At 43.4% G+C, this 12,474-nt stretch overlaps 1 protein-coding gene across 9 annotated transcripts in view; it reads left to right on the forward strand.

Annotated features, from left to right (window-relative positions):
* MACF1 (microtubule actin crosslinking factor 1) overlaps positions 1-9,197 on the forward strand; it is a gene marked incomplete at its 5' end in the record, with an annotated part of 251,969 nt that extends 242,772 nt beyond the window's left edge. For 7 of the 9 annotated variants that reach the window (XM_084652581.1, XM_084652582.1, XM_084652575.1 and 4 more), the window contains 4 exons: positions 2,692-2,903; positions 3,601-3,711; positions 6,945-7,068; positions 7,627-9,197. In XM_084652581.1, coding sequence (XP_084508707.1) covers positions 2,692-2,903; positions 3,601-3,711; positions 6,945-7,068; positions 7,627-7,883 — 704 coding nt within the window. In that variant the 3' untranslated portion in view covers positions 7,884-9,197. The remainder of the gene's footprint in view (positions 1-2,691; positions 2,904-3,600; positions 3,712-6,944; positions 7,069-7,626) is intronic. The other 2 variants (XM_084652578.1, XM_084652579.1) reach the window with 1 other exon arrangement.
* Positions 9,198-12,474: the final 3,277 nt, after the last annotated feature.

Consider the following 12,474-nt stretch of genomic DNA (forward strand, 5'->3'; position numbering starts at 1 on the left):
AAGTGCATAAAGATACAGTCCTTGTTCCAAATCTAAATAGACAAAACAAAGGGGAGGGGAGTGGAAATAGAGGCCCAGGGGAAAAGTGACTTGCCCAAGGTCACACAGCAAGTCAGTGGCAGAGCTGGGAATAGACCCCAGGTCTTCTGAATCTCCCAGTCCAGTGCCGACCATCTTACATGATGGATTTGTTAATGAAAATGTTGTGTTAAATCCAGCCTCAAGGTAGGAAGAATTTTACAAGGGATAAAGGATGTTCCCACAAGACAAAAATCTGACTCCCCTGTATTTCATAGCTGAACAGCCAGGTCTGTGTAAGGTCAACCTGGGCCTTTTTGTTGTCGGTGTGTTTTTTGCCTTGGCACATTACATTATTCTTCTTAGTGTTCTTTGCCATAAGCTGGAGAATTCCCCATGTGTACTAAAGGAATCTCTGCTGTGTTTCTTGCCTGTGGCTTTCAAATGCCACAAAGGACCTCTAATGGCAATGAACGTCCACACGGTAGCACTGGAAACCACAGCTTGCAGAGCAACAGTTGAGATACATGTCGCTAACGCTTCATTACAAAGACAGTACTCCTGCTTCTAGTGGGACTTGAACGGTTTTCTCCATTTTCCCTCTGCCGGAGAGCTCGGTACAGGGAGTGAGAGAGGCCCATGGTGAAGCGTGGCCGCAACCAGCATTCAGCGGCTGGGATTCTCCGAAAGGGGAATGAGCCACACCCAACTGAGTGAGTGTGTAATTTCAGACTAGGATTCAAGCCTGCATTTGTTTAACAATGAGGGTAATTAACCATGGGAACAACGGAACAACGGTTGCAATGGATTCTCCGTCACTGGCCACGTTTAAATCAAGACTGGATGTTTCTCTAAAAGACCTGCTCTAGTTCAAACAGGAATCAGTTCAGGGAAGTCCTATGGCCTGTGTTGTACAGGAGGTCGGACGAGACAATCACAATGGTTCCTTCTGGCCTTTGTAACATATAAATCTATGGCAGCAAAAAAAAGCCACTGATATTTTTGGCTGCGGTACATTGTATCTTGGAAGAAGGGTGTGTTAGTTCCACTATACACCACGGAGGAGCGTACCTGTAATAACTCCATGTGGTTCTGGGCATGTCGGTATTAGATAGATGTCAGCCAACCGGAAGGAGTTCATAGAAGAGCAGTAAAAATTATTAGAGGGCTGGAAGAATTGACTTGTGACTTATTAACAAAATAAGATAGCTTAACTAGATCTTGATTAAGTAAGGGCCATAATAAGCAGGTACATTGCTTAGAAGATATAAGCACCAAGCAGAGAGGAGGGTTGTTTAGGGCATAATCAAGTGGAGAAATATAAAGGCGAATAGAGAGTGTGTATCGAGAACAGGTTCCCAAGAACAAGGCTTGTTAGAATGTGAAATCCTCTCCCAAGGGAAGCGGGGACTGATGCATGTTGCCGAGCTGAGGGACTCCAGAGGAGAAAAGCTTCCAGCCCATTTTGTCTGGAAGGAAAGCAAATGCAACACAAGGACTTCTTTGTCAGGGAGAGTAAACTGTGTGTCTGTGTGAGGGGTCTGGGACTGGAAACCATCTTTCCCCGCACCCAGCCCTCTGGAAGAAAGAAAAAAGGAAATGTTTAGCAGTCCTTACTCACTACAGTCTCTTCCTTACGTGAAACAGCTTAGGTTTGGTAGTAGTCAATACGTCCCTTTATCTCAACACAGTCTTTGAGACTTTAATTGGTTCTGATTATCTTTTGAAGCCCATGCTACATATTCTTTGCTTCTGTCACCTGCGGCTTGTTGCTGAAATCAGCATGATTCGGAAGCGGTGCGGCTTGCTTTCTATAAGCTCTTGAATTTACTAGTGCAACTCTGCTTCTTCGTCTCTACTGTTAATGCTTTGCTACGGGTGTTTTAGGGTGCGGGTGCCAGGGTTCTTCCCATCCCTAGGTTATCACAGAACAAGGCTTCTACCCTGCAGTGGCTTCTTTGTCTTTCAAGTCTAACACATTGAATCTAATATTGCTCCTTTGTCCTGTAAGGCTTTGCTCATGGCCTTGCTCCTACTTACTTTAATGAATTTGCTGTCTATATACCTGGTGAGTTTCTGAGATACTGGCCTAGGCTGATCTTCTTAGTATCTCAGGACGTAGAACTTCCAACTGCATTGTTACCCCTTTGCTAGTTGCAGAGAGACCTTCCAGTTCCTGGGACTTTCAGATCCAAATTTTACGTTTGCCGTCTGATATGAGTAGTTGTAGCTTAGAAAATTGGTCACGCTCCACATAGTCATGCGCTGGGTGTGAGAGCAGGAGTACGACCTTTCCGAGCTGTTCTATTCAGTATTTTTAACCTGTCCTAAGAATGTCATCAGCTGCTCGTGCTAATTTTAACTAGACTTGTATAATAGGCCCAGGACATGCATAAAAGTTGCATAATTCTGTCTGAACTCCTGGACCTCTGGTTTTTGAAGACTTGTGATAGGCGAAAGAACCCTAATCAGCAAAGTTACATCGTCGCAACGGAGCGAGAATGCTGTGCTGGTCTCGCTCTGCTGTGGCCAGGATGAGAGCAAGACGTCCATTGTAGGTCAGAGATGGAGTCTCGTGGATGTCTGAGGGATGTCCTCCTGGGGCTAAGCAGGACTTGGGTGAAACGCCTCAGGGGTGGTTTTTTTCAGGAGATGCTTTGTTTCCTCTTTCAGCACGAGGAAGGACCAACCTCGAACTTAGAGAGAAGTTTATTTTACCAGAGGGAGCCTCGCAGGGAATGACGCCTTTCAGGTCACGGGGTCGAAGGTCGAAACCCTCCTCCCGGGCTGCCTCCCCAACGCGCTCCAGCTCTAGTGCAAGCCAGAGTAATCACAGCTGCGCGTCCGTGCCATCCTCTCCAGCAACGCCTGCGAGTGGAACCAAGGTAAGGCTGATACTCCTTTGCTTTCCTGATGCTCACGCCTACTCAGACCCCATTCCAAGGAGACCAGGAGCTGAAGCATTAGGTAGGAGAGGTTTTTGCGGGGAGACTCAGAAAATAGGCGAATGTATGCTTCATTGGTGGACACCTGAATGGCAGAACTTGGCTTAAAACTGGTACTTGAGGCAGGGATAAACCCATTGACTGCACAGTCGATATATTTAAATCATTCATGCCACAAGTTTCTTCCCGCTTTGTATACACTACACCTGCCGGTAGGTGACCATTCGTAGAGAGAACGTAAACACGTCTCAGGAAAGGCTGAGTTGCCGATTGAGGTTGTTTTTATTTTTACGTTCTCACATTGTAACTCTTGGGACCATTCCTGATTCTCCTATCTTCCACCAGTCCGCATTTCCCCTGCCATCTCTCTGTGCGATAGGAGCAGACTTATCTTGGACATCACTGCTCACACGAGCAGCCGGCTAGCATGAAGGAGGAAGTGGCTGCCTTTTTGTGTCTCCTTTTCACCACATTGTGCCAATGTGCATTTTATTTTGTCGTCTGTTTCTTTTGGAATTTATGTATTTTCTGTTTGTTGTTCCCATTTCGGATACTTTTCTGTTCCATTTTCACTCACTTTTCACCTCTTTCCCCCCCCCTTTCTCCCTACCCTTCCTTTGGATTTTCCATTTCACAGACTCCACATCACTTCTCTCGCTGTTATGACAAACCCTGGTTGGTAAACAGTAAAGCTGGCACCCCTCACAGGGGCTTCGATAATTCCGACTCCCACCTGTCCAGCTCCGAGGTAGAGTATGGCTCTGCTGGTCAAAGGACCTGTTGAAAGGAAGGAACGCGGCTGCTTCCTTTTCCTGCTGAATGCTTTTCTTTTATTATAGCAGCGCTTGTTAGCACAGCTAACGCTAAGACTGTGGGCGTTTTTCAGGCGTTCCTAACTCGGATCAAAAAAGAAATTCACACAAGAATGAAACTCAATGTACAAGATGCCTGAAATCAATTTTTACCCCTTTTGAGCAATTTTAAAACAAGTAATTTATCAGATTGCAAAACTCAATGTAACTTCCTGGCTTTAGCCACTTCTTTTTTTTTTTTTTTTTTTTTTTTTAGCATTCAAAAAAAGACCATAATGAAAACTAGGGATCTCTTAATATTAAAAATAGGAATAAAATCACCGAGTTAGCACTTGAAAATCAGCCACAGCGCATGCCCAGTAACCACTTTTACCATAGGTTTCTGCAGTACACATATCTCTCGGCGTATTTCGGCAGATCTACTGTGTCCTATAACGTCATACACTGATGCGAGGCCTCTGCAATACTTTCATACAGCGGAGTGAATTCAGGCTGAAGTTCCAGCCTGAACGTAGAATTTTCTGACCTCTGGGAATTGGTGGTGGTTCAGAATTTTAACGTAGATTTTGGAGGTTTAACATACCGGCAGTTTGTCATGTCTCCCATTCTTGATCTTCTCTTGAAAATAGTTTCCGAAGTTTTGTTATCAAAAAGTCAGGTGTAGTTCCTGAAATGTAAGAAATGATCCACATGTTGCCATAAGAAAGACTTTGGGAAGATACTGCATTTTGTTATAAAGTACGATCAAGGGCCAGGATCAAAAGCTCCAGGATTTACTGACAATGTTGGAGAGTCGCTCTCAAAACAAAAAAGTGCCAGAGAGAAATGCATGTAGAGGGAGCTACTTTCAAATTTCTTAAAACCTCGTTCCACTGTTTGTTTTTGGTCCTGTTCAAAGGCTTGTCCAGCACTTTAAAACATGTTAATGGAACTTAACTGCCATGTATCCAAGGAGGCATCTGTCCTCTTCCTTGACTTTCCCTTTGCTTCCTCTCCCTTTGCTGTAGCTTCACGAGACAGAAAGAAATTAAAATCTCTCCAGTTCACATCAGAGGGCGTTTGGGAGAATCTCTCTCCAGCTGTTTGTCAGAAGATTTATTCCAAAGCGACCCTCCAACTATTAAAAGGCATTTCTTTTTATGGTGACACAAACTGAAAATTGCAAAAGGATAGCTAGCTGCTGCTGAATCAGTCTGCCCATTGTGCTGGTAAACTCACAAAATTGGGTGACTGGGCAACAACTTGGCAGATAAAATTCAACACTGATAAATGCATTGAAAACTCTAATCCCACCTATACGTAAAAAAAACAATCAGGTCTAAATTAGCTGTTACTACTCAAGAAAGAGATCTCGGAGTCATTGTGGAGAGTTCTCTGAAAACAATCCACTCAATGGGCAGCGGCCGTCAAAAATGCGGACAGAATTTTGGGAATCATTAGGAAAGGGATAGATAGTAAGACAGAAAATGTCATACTGCCTCTATATAAATCCTTGGTACACCCGCATCTCGAATACTGCATGCAGATGTGGTCACCATATCTCAAAAAAGATATATTGGAATTGGAAAAGGTTCAGAAAAGGGCAACAAAAATGATAAGGGGCCTGGAACAGCTTCCATGTGAGGAGAGATTAATAAGACTGGGACTCTTCAGCTTGGAAAAGAGACAACCAAGGGGGACATATGATAGAGGGTCTGGTGTGGAGAAAGTAAATAAGGAAGTGTTGTTTACTCATCATAACACAAGAACTAGGGGTCACCAAATGAAATTAATAGGCAGCAAGTTTAAAAACAAACAAAAGGAAATATTTTTTCACACAATGCACAGTCAACCTGTGGAACTCATTGCCAGAGGATGTTGTGAAGTCCAAGACTATAACAGGGTTCCAAAAGGAACTAGACAAGTTCATGGAGGATAGGTCCATCAATGGCTATTAGCCAAGATGGGCAGGGATGGTGTCCCTAGCCTCTGTTTGCCAGAAGCTGGGAATGGGCGACAGGGGATGGATCACTTGATTACCTGTTCTGTTCATTCCCTCTGAAGCACCTGGCATTGGCCACTGTCAGAAGGCAGGATACTGGGCTAGATGGACCATTGGTCTGACCCAGTATGGCTGTTCTTATGTAAAATGCCAGAATCCCAGTACCTGCAGGCTTGGATGTAACACCTTGGGTGGCTGTTTTCCTGCAATTATTTTATGTTGTCTTAAAACCAGCACTAGGTTTATTTTAGAAACTTGGAGCTGCTCTTTCCAATAGGACTCAGGAGTCCTCTCTTCTTCAGAGATGTTATTCTGACTTACAGTCATGCTTTCTTTGGCTTCCTATTTCTGTGGCAAGAGAAGTAACAGTGGGAGAAAGCTTTGTGTGTGTTGCTTCCTCTAGTGTTTATCTGCAACATCGTAAAGGTCACAGAGCACACTGTTTAGCAGAAAACAGAGTGCGAGTAGCATATAAAGCTTCACTGAGAAGCTTTCAGTTATGGTGGAGAACTTCTGGCCTGCATTTCCCGTGTTCATTCACCACCAGTGCTTGAACAAATGTCTTGGATTATTTTTAAAAAAATATTTAAAATTCTCTTTGTTGGTTGTCTGTCCCAATTTATATACATTAGGCTGAAATCCCTTGGCCCTATTATGTCACTTGGGACTGAAATTTGGCACACTTTCACCAAAAAAACCCCAGCATATTTTCACCAAAACATAACTAACCTTTATCATTGTTCTGGACTTTTTAAATACTAGAAATTTCCCAGGATTTCATGTGACTTTTTGTGTGGCTTTTGACCCAAAACAGTACTTGGACCTTAAGATGGACGACAGATTTCAGGTATTTTGAAAGAGATCTGTAGCTTAGTCAGAGATGGATCGATATAGATATAAAAACATGTCCAACTAAACAAAATAATTAACAATGGGTTTGCAGGGAAAAGCACTAGCATGTAGTGCTATCCTGAGGGCCCAAAGCCACCATGGGTATGATGTTTTCAGGGACGAGGCTTTGGTGGAACAATAAAACAATTACTGTATGTGTTCTCCTTGACCTTTACGATGATGGTGGTATTTATATATTGGAATCCTGTTGCCGAGATCTACCTCTGATATTAACCCATTACAAAGTGAATTATACCATGACGTCTAAAAGACTCTCGATGCGTTCTTTATTCCAAGGTGACTCCGTCTGCAGGCAGCAAGCTGAAGCGACCAACTTTTCACTCTAGTCGAACTTCTCTTGCGGGTGATACCAGTAATAGTTCCTCTCCAGTCTCTACAGGTGCCAGAACCAATCGGGCTGGTAAGTGCTAGGTTGACCGTTTTACCTGTAATGGATGCTAAAATATGTGGTATCTCCTTTCATAGCTGTCCCTGTCTATGGATTCCAGTCGAGAGAAAGGATAAGATACTGACCATCTGTAATAGCTTAGGATAAACGAAAGGACATGGTTATACAGGCTGGTCTGTTTATCCACTTGTAGTAGAGATGTTTCAGTGATTGCCTTGACCCTGAGTAGTTTGGGATGCATTTTAAGAGGCATTTCCTTTAAATTGTGTTCAGAATAAAAGCTTCATACCACAGACCCTCTGTCTCCCAGAGCCTGGAGTGAGAACAGCCAGAAACAAGCTGTGACATTCTCCAGCGAGTCTTAAAGTTTTAGGCAAAGTTGCTCACTGTCATCGTAGATCATAGAGCGATCAGTGATCCTGTATTGATTGCACAGTCTTCTAATAACATTGCTGCTATTGTTGGGTCTGCAGACTGGTGGCGGTACTGAAGGGAGGTGGGGTCCATTTGCTAAGGGTTAGAAGTGGGAGGTGTTTCAGCGGGGTCACAAATACCTGGATTTAATTTCAGATCCTAAAAAAACAGCCAGTCGTCCCACAAGTCGTGCTGGAAGTCGGGCAGGGAGTCGGGCCAGCAGCCGGCGGGGAAGTGATGCCTCCGATTTTGACCTTCTGGAAACTCAGTCAGCCTGTTCAGACACTTCAGAAAGCAGTGCGGCAGGGGGTCAAGGCAGTTCGCGACGGGGGTTGGCAAAACCTTCCAAAATCCCAACCATGTCCAAGAAACCTACTACTGCCACCCCCAAAACTCCAGGCCCCAAGAGATAATACTGTACCAAGACCCCCTAAAACAAAACAAAAACCTGTGTCCAATTTTTAACCCTGCCACGTACATTGGATGTATATTTATTCTAAACGGGAAAAATTATATTGTTAAAAGTGTAAAAGAATAATTGTGTTATGAAGCTGCCTTATTTGGGTTTTTTTTTTTTTTCTTTTTTGTAAGTTACTATTTTCATGTGAATATTTATGTAGATAAAATTTGCCTCCTGGTCACCCCTATTCACAGTGGGGCCCAGAAAACTGAAATGTGGGAGAGGGAAAGCAAGCAAAAAAAGTCAAGATGTGAAAGTGTAAAAAAAAAAAAAAAAGTTAAGAAAAAAATTATACATAGGATTTCTGCGCGGTGCAGGGTGTGAACCTGCTTTATCTTTTAGGATTGTTCCTAAATGCCTCTTTATAAACTTGACTTGCTGTCTCAGCGAGATAAATTATATTTAAAAAACAAAAAACCAGAATCCTACAGTGTTCAAGGAACTCTCTTTTTCTGTGAATCATGGATACCTCAAACAGAGACACATGAGGTGAGGGGATTTTGGGCGTCTGCTTCCATTTTTTTAAAGGTTATGTGATTTTACCTGAAGAAATCGGAGTTTGTTTGAATTAATAACATTTGCACATGCTACAGTAACGGGGTTCATTACAAATGCTGTCTTTAAAATACTGTCCCAGCACTTATGCTTTTAAAGAGCAAATAATAGTGATGGGTTTGGGGGGTAGAACTTTAAAGCTGTCCAGAAGAGAGCGCTGGGTTGGCAACCCTACAGATACGTCCTTTAGAGGATGGGACGGAAAGGTGCTTCTGTCACTTCCTGTCCTACCTGTTAGAAGACTCTTCTGGATGGCCACCCAGTCAGTTCGCATAAGAGACTGACTCACGTTGTTTGTTACAGAATTGCTATTTATCTGCACCTCTTTTCCTATTTATTATTTGACTGGTCATTCGACTTCAAACCAGACTGAGATTTACGTCACCTCTGCTCCTAGAAGAAACCTGGGACTTACATGCACCGTTGCTTGTCCTTTAAATGAGTCTCACCAGCGCACTTGCTAGCAAGTCCTATCTCGCTTTTGTATGCGACTTTTCTTTGTGATAAAAACAACTGACCAAGTGACCATGCGGGTGGGTCTGGGGAGGGGCTATCTGGACTTCCTGTATTTATTAAATATTGTTCCTCTTCAGCTCTGACCATATTGCTGTGTGATTCTCTCAATTGGTTTAATTGAGGCAGAAACTGAAGCTCAACCAATGAACTGTTTAAAACAGTTTTTTTGTATTAAAATTGCTTGCAGTAATAACAATCTTGCTTCGTGTTTTATTCCACAGTGCGAGCTTTATAAACATACGTATTCAAGCTTCAGCGTTTTCTTACAAGGCAAAAGCAGCATGGCTGGATAAAAATGTATTTTGAATGCATCTATAAGACAGCAAAAGTTGCCTTTGAGAGCACATGTGGGAGACCTGCTTAGAATGTATGGTTCACCGCTCTTTCATTCCTATGCTTCCTATTCCTTTGCCATCTCGGCATTTCACAATCAAACCACGTGCTGTGGTGGATTCTCCAATAACTATTGCATAAGACATCAGGACTCTAACAATCACTCAACCCACTGAGTGGTATCAAGTGAATAGAAATCGGTGCAGAGACTTGTGTAGGTTATGAATTCACACCATCCTCCACCACTCAGAAAGCAAGCAGCTGTGCTCCATGCTGCCAAGAGTTTCTGGGTGAACTCCAGGTGAAGTGTATTGCACTAATTTAGCATGGAGCTACCAAGGGTCTGGATAACTGCTGCAAGGTCCACACTTAAGAGGAATGAGCTGCTTGCTTGCCAGGTAGGGAGATGTTTGATGGTTTGGGTTATTTAATTACTTTGCAAAATATGGTCTTGAGATCCTTATTAGTTCCTTTTCCTATCCTTATTAGTTTCTTTCCCTTTTTTTACATGTGTATCCCAGGGAAGCATGCTAATATAATCTTCTGTATGATGTAACGATGGACTGTCTGGGGAGAGATAAGTGGTCGGTTCCACAGTGGAGCAATACATAAGAACGTGCAGTCGTTAAAGACGGAGGTGAATAATGTGAGCCATAGAAAGTGAAAGCTCAGGGGGAAATTGGCTTGCAAAGCACAAGAACAGCGGGGAGCAATCTAAGGTTATACAGCTGATCCAGCCAAACCTTGCTCCAGTTTAAAAGCTGCATGTGGCTGTACTATTGGAAGTAAAGCAAGGTGTTGTCTTAAGGTGCCTGTCATTGCCAAGAGTCCAGCTCGTCCATACTGCTGCATGGGACCAGGGAAATTAATGCAATTTGTATCCTGCTGTGGGATGTACTGGGTTTTCAAGTCCCTCTAGCCCAAGCTGTGTAAAGTCAGTACTAGCCCTAGGGGAGCAAGGCACTAAAATCTAGATCTAGTTGACTTGGAAAACCCAAGTTCCCCCCCCCCTTCCTATCACATTCCCTCTTCCTATGTCTGCACTGCGGGGAGTGAGAACGTGGTGCACCTGGCTTGTAAGGTGCACAGCAGCTGATCGTGTGGCTGCTTACAAGCCTGGGCATTAACTAATGCCAGGGGTAAATCTGTCTCTAGTAACCAAACCATCTTCATCCCAAACTTGATTCCCACCCCACCCCCAATTCCGGATTTACCCTTAGTGGCAGGAGCTTAGGTGCACTCAACTCAAAACTCTTTTCACTTCTTTTAACCCTGTCTCACCCCATTGTATCTTCATGCTGAAGTCTCCCAATGCCAGTAATTCCTACTTTCCAAGACACTGGCTTGTTTCTTGAGCTCAGTATAGTATAATTTGCTGCTCCTATTTCCCACAAGTCTTCCCTGGCTTCCTCTCCTACGGAATCTAGTCCAAAAGTCTTCAAGGCCTTCCCTGGATTTAGCAGGCAAGGAGAAAGGGCAATATTTCTCCGAACGTATCTCTAATGCTCCTGTTACGTGGTGCGCAAATACCAGATTCCTTCCTTCTCTCTCCTCGTCACAAGTGGTGAATGCTGCCTTTAACATCTGCCCCCAGCCCCCTGCTTCAGGCTAATTTGTTTCCTTGAGTCAAATCTCATTTCAAGGGCTTGTCTCTGCATGAAAGTGGTTTTAGATTAAGCTAGGGTGTAAATTTAAAGTGCAGTAGCTATTCTTGACTAATTCCAGGTGCGGGCATTCAATCTGGAATAAAAGTGACTTGTTCCTGTTTATTTGAACCCGTTTTCAAATTGGGTTAAGCTAAACAGGAACAAGGAACTCTTGATTCCTGAACCTTCCTGGAAGGGCCTGTCTCTAATGACTACGCATTCTACTCCGTGAGCCATTCTGTTTACTGCAACTCTCCTTCCCACAGCTATGGCTGTTTTATTTGTATTTGAATGTATTGACTGTCTACCTGAATGTAAATCTGTGCTGTGTTGTGCCTCAGAAAGATTGCATGAAAGGTTTATCATATAAGGGGGAAAATGCATTGAAGGAAAAAATTAAAGTGAATTCTTTCAAGAGAATATCTGAGAACTCCAAAATCCTCCCCCCTCCTCCCCCCCGAGCTCACTGTACACTCAGCGTATCTGCATCAAAGTTGTTTGCTACATCCGCTGTGGTATCTGTAACCTATGTGCTTCCTAATGAAAGTGACATTCTCATCTGAAGTATAATCTCAGGTCCATCATTTATATTGCAAGCCCCCGAGGCAGGGTTGTGGCTCAGTGTTAGCGGAGAGGCACCGAGCACGCTTATGGGCCCTGTAAAATATTAATACATTTGGCTATCGATGTCAGAAAACTTGATAATTCCCTAAATTCAACCCTTGGGGACCTGCTTTTCAGATGTCAGTGTGTGTAAAAATGTACATTAGACTACACAAGTCTGCAGCTGCTGAGCAGAATTCTTCTGGTCAAGTTCCTCTTAACCCTCTAATCTATGTAACAAATCCATTTTGAAGTGTCTGTGATACACACGCGTCACAGACGATGTACTAGCATTGTCCCTTCAAAGCCTAGCTTCCTCAATGTTGCTGTTGAAGTGTTGCCAATGGGCTTGATGCAATACAAGCTGAACCGGGTATGGCTTTGCAAGTTTCCTGTTTTCAGAACTACATTTGGTGTCTGTCTCGGTCCCTTCAGGTACCTAACCACCGTGCAACAGCATAAACAGTTCTGCATTCCTGAGAGTCAGCGCTCCTCCAAGCAAAGCAATGTTTTTTAAACATGGGGTGATCTGAAATTATTAGGGTCTTAAATGTTGTCTCTTGACTACTGATTGTGGTTGCATTGAGCAGTACTTGTCACTAGCACCTGCCCCCGTGTAGTGACACATTTTTAAAAGCTCTTTCTTTAAGCAAAGGTCACTGCAGCAGACCCAGGCTGTAAAATGGGCCTGCAGTTCATTTCAAAATGTGCTTATCTTTGCTAAGACGCCCATGGATTCTGATCTTGAATATATCCAGTTTTCACTTGTTGAACACTAGTCTACACTCCAGTTTTCACTTGTTGAACACTGTTCTTGCACCCCATCATTTCAGATTGTCCTGTGTGGGCATTGTAAACCAAACACATTCGTGGATGGAAATCCAGTGGTTC

Source organism: Lepidochelys olivacea (assembly GCF_965140295.1).
Source record: "Lepidochelys olivacea isolate rLepOli2 genome assembly, chromosome: 19".
Lineage (NCBI taxonomy): Eukaryota > Metazoa > Chordata > Testudines > Cheloniidae > Lepidochelys > Lepidochelys olivacea.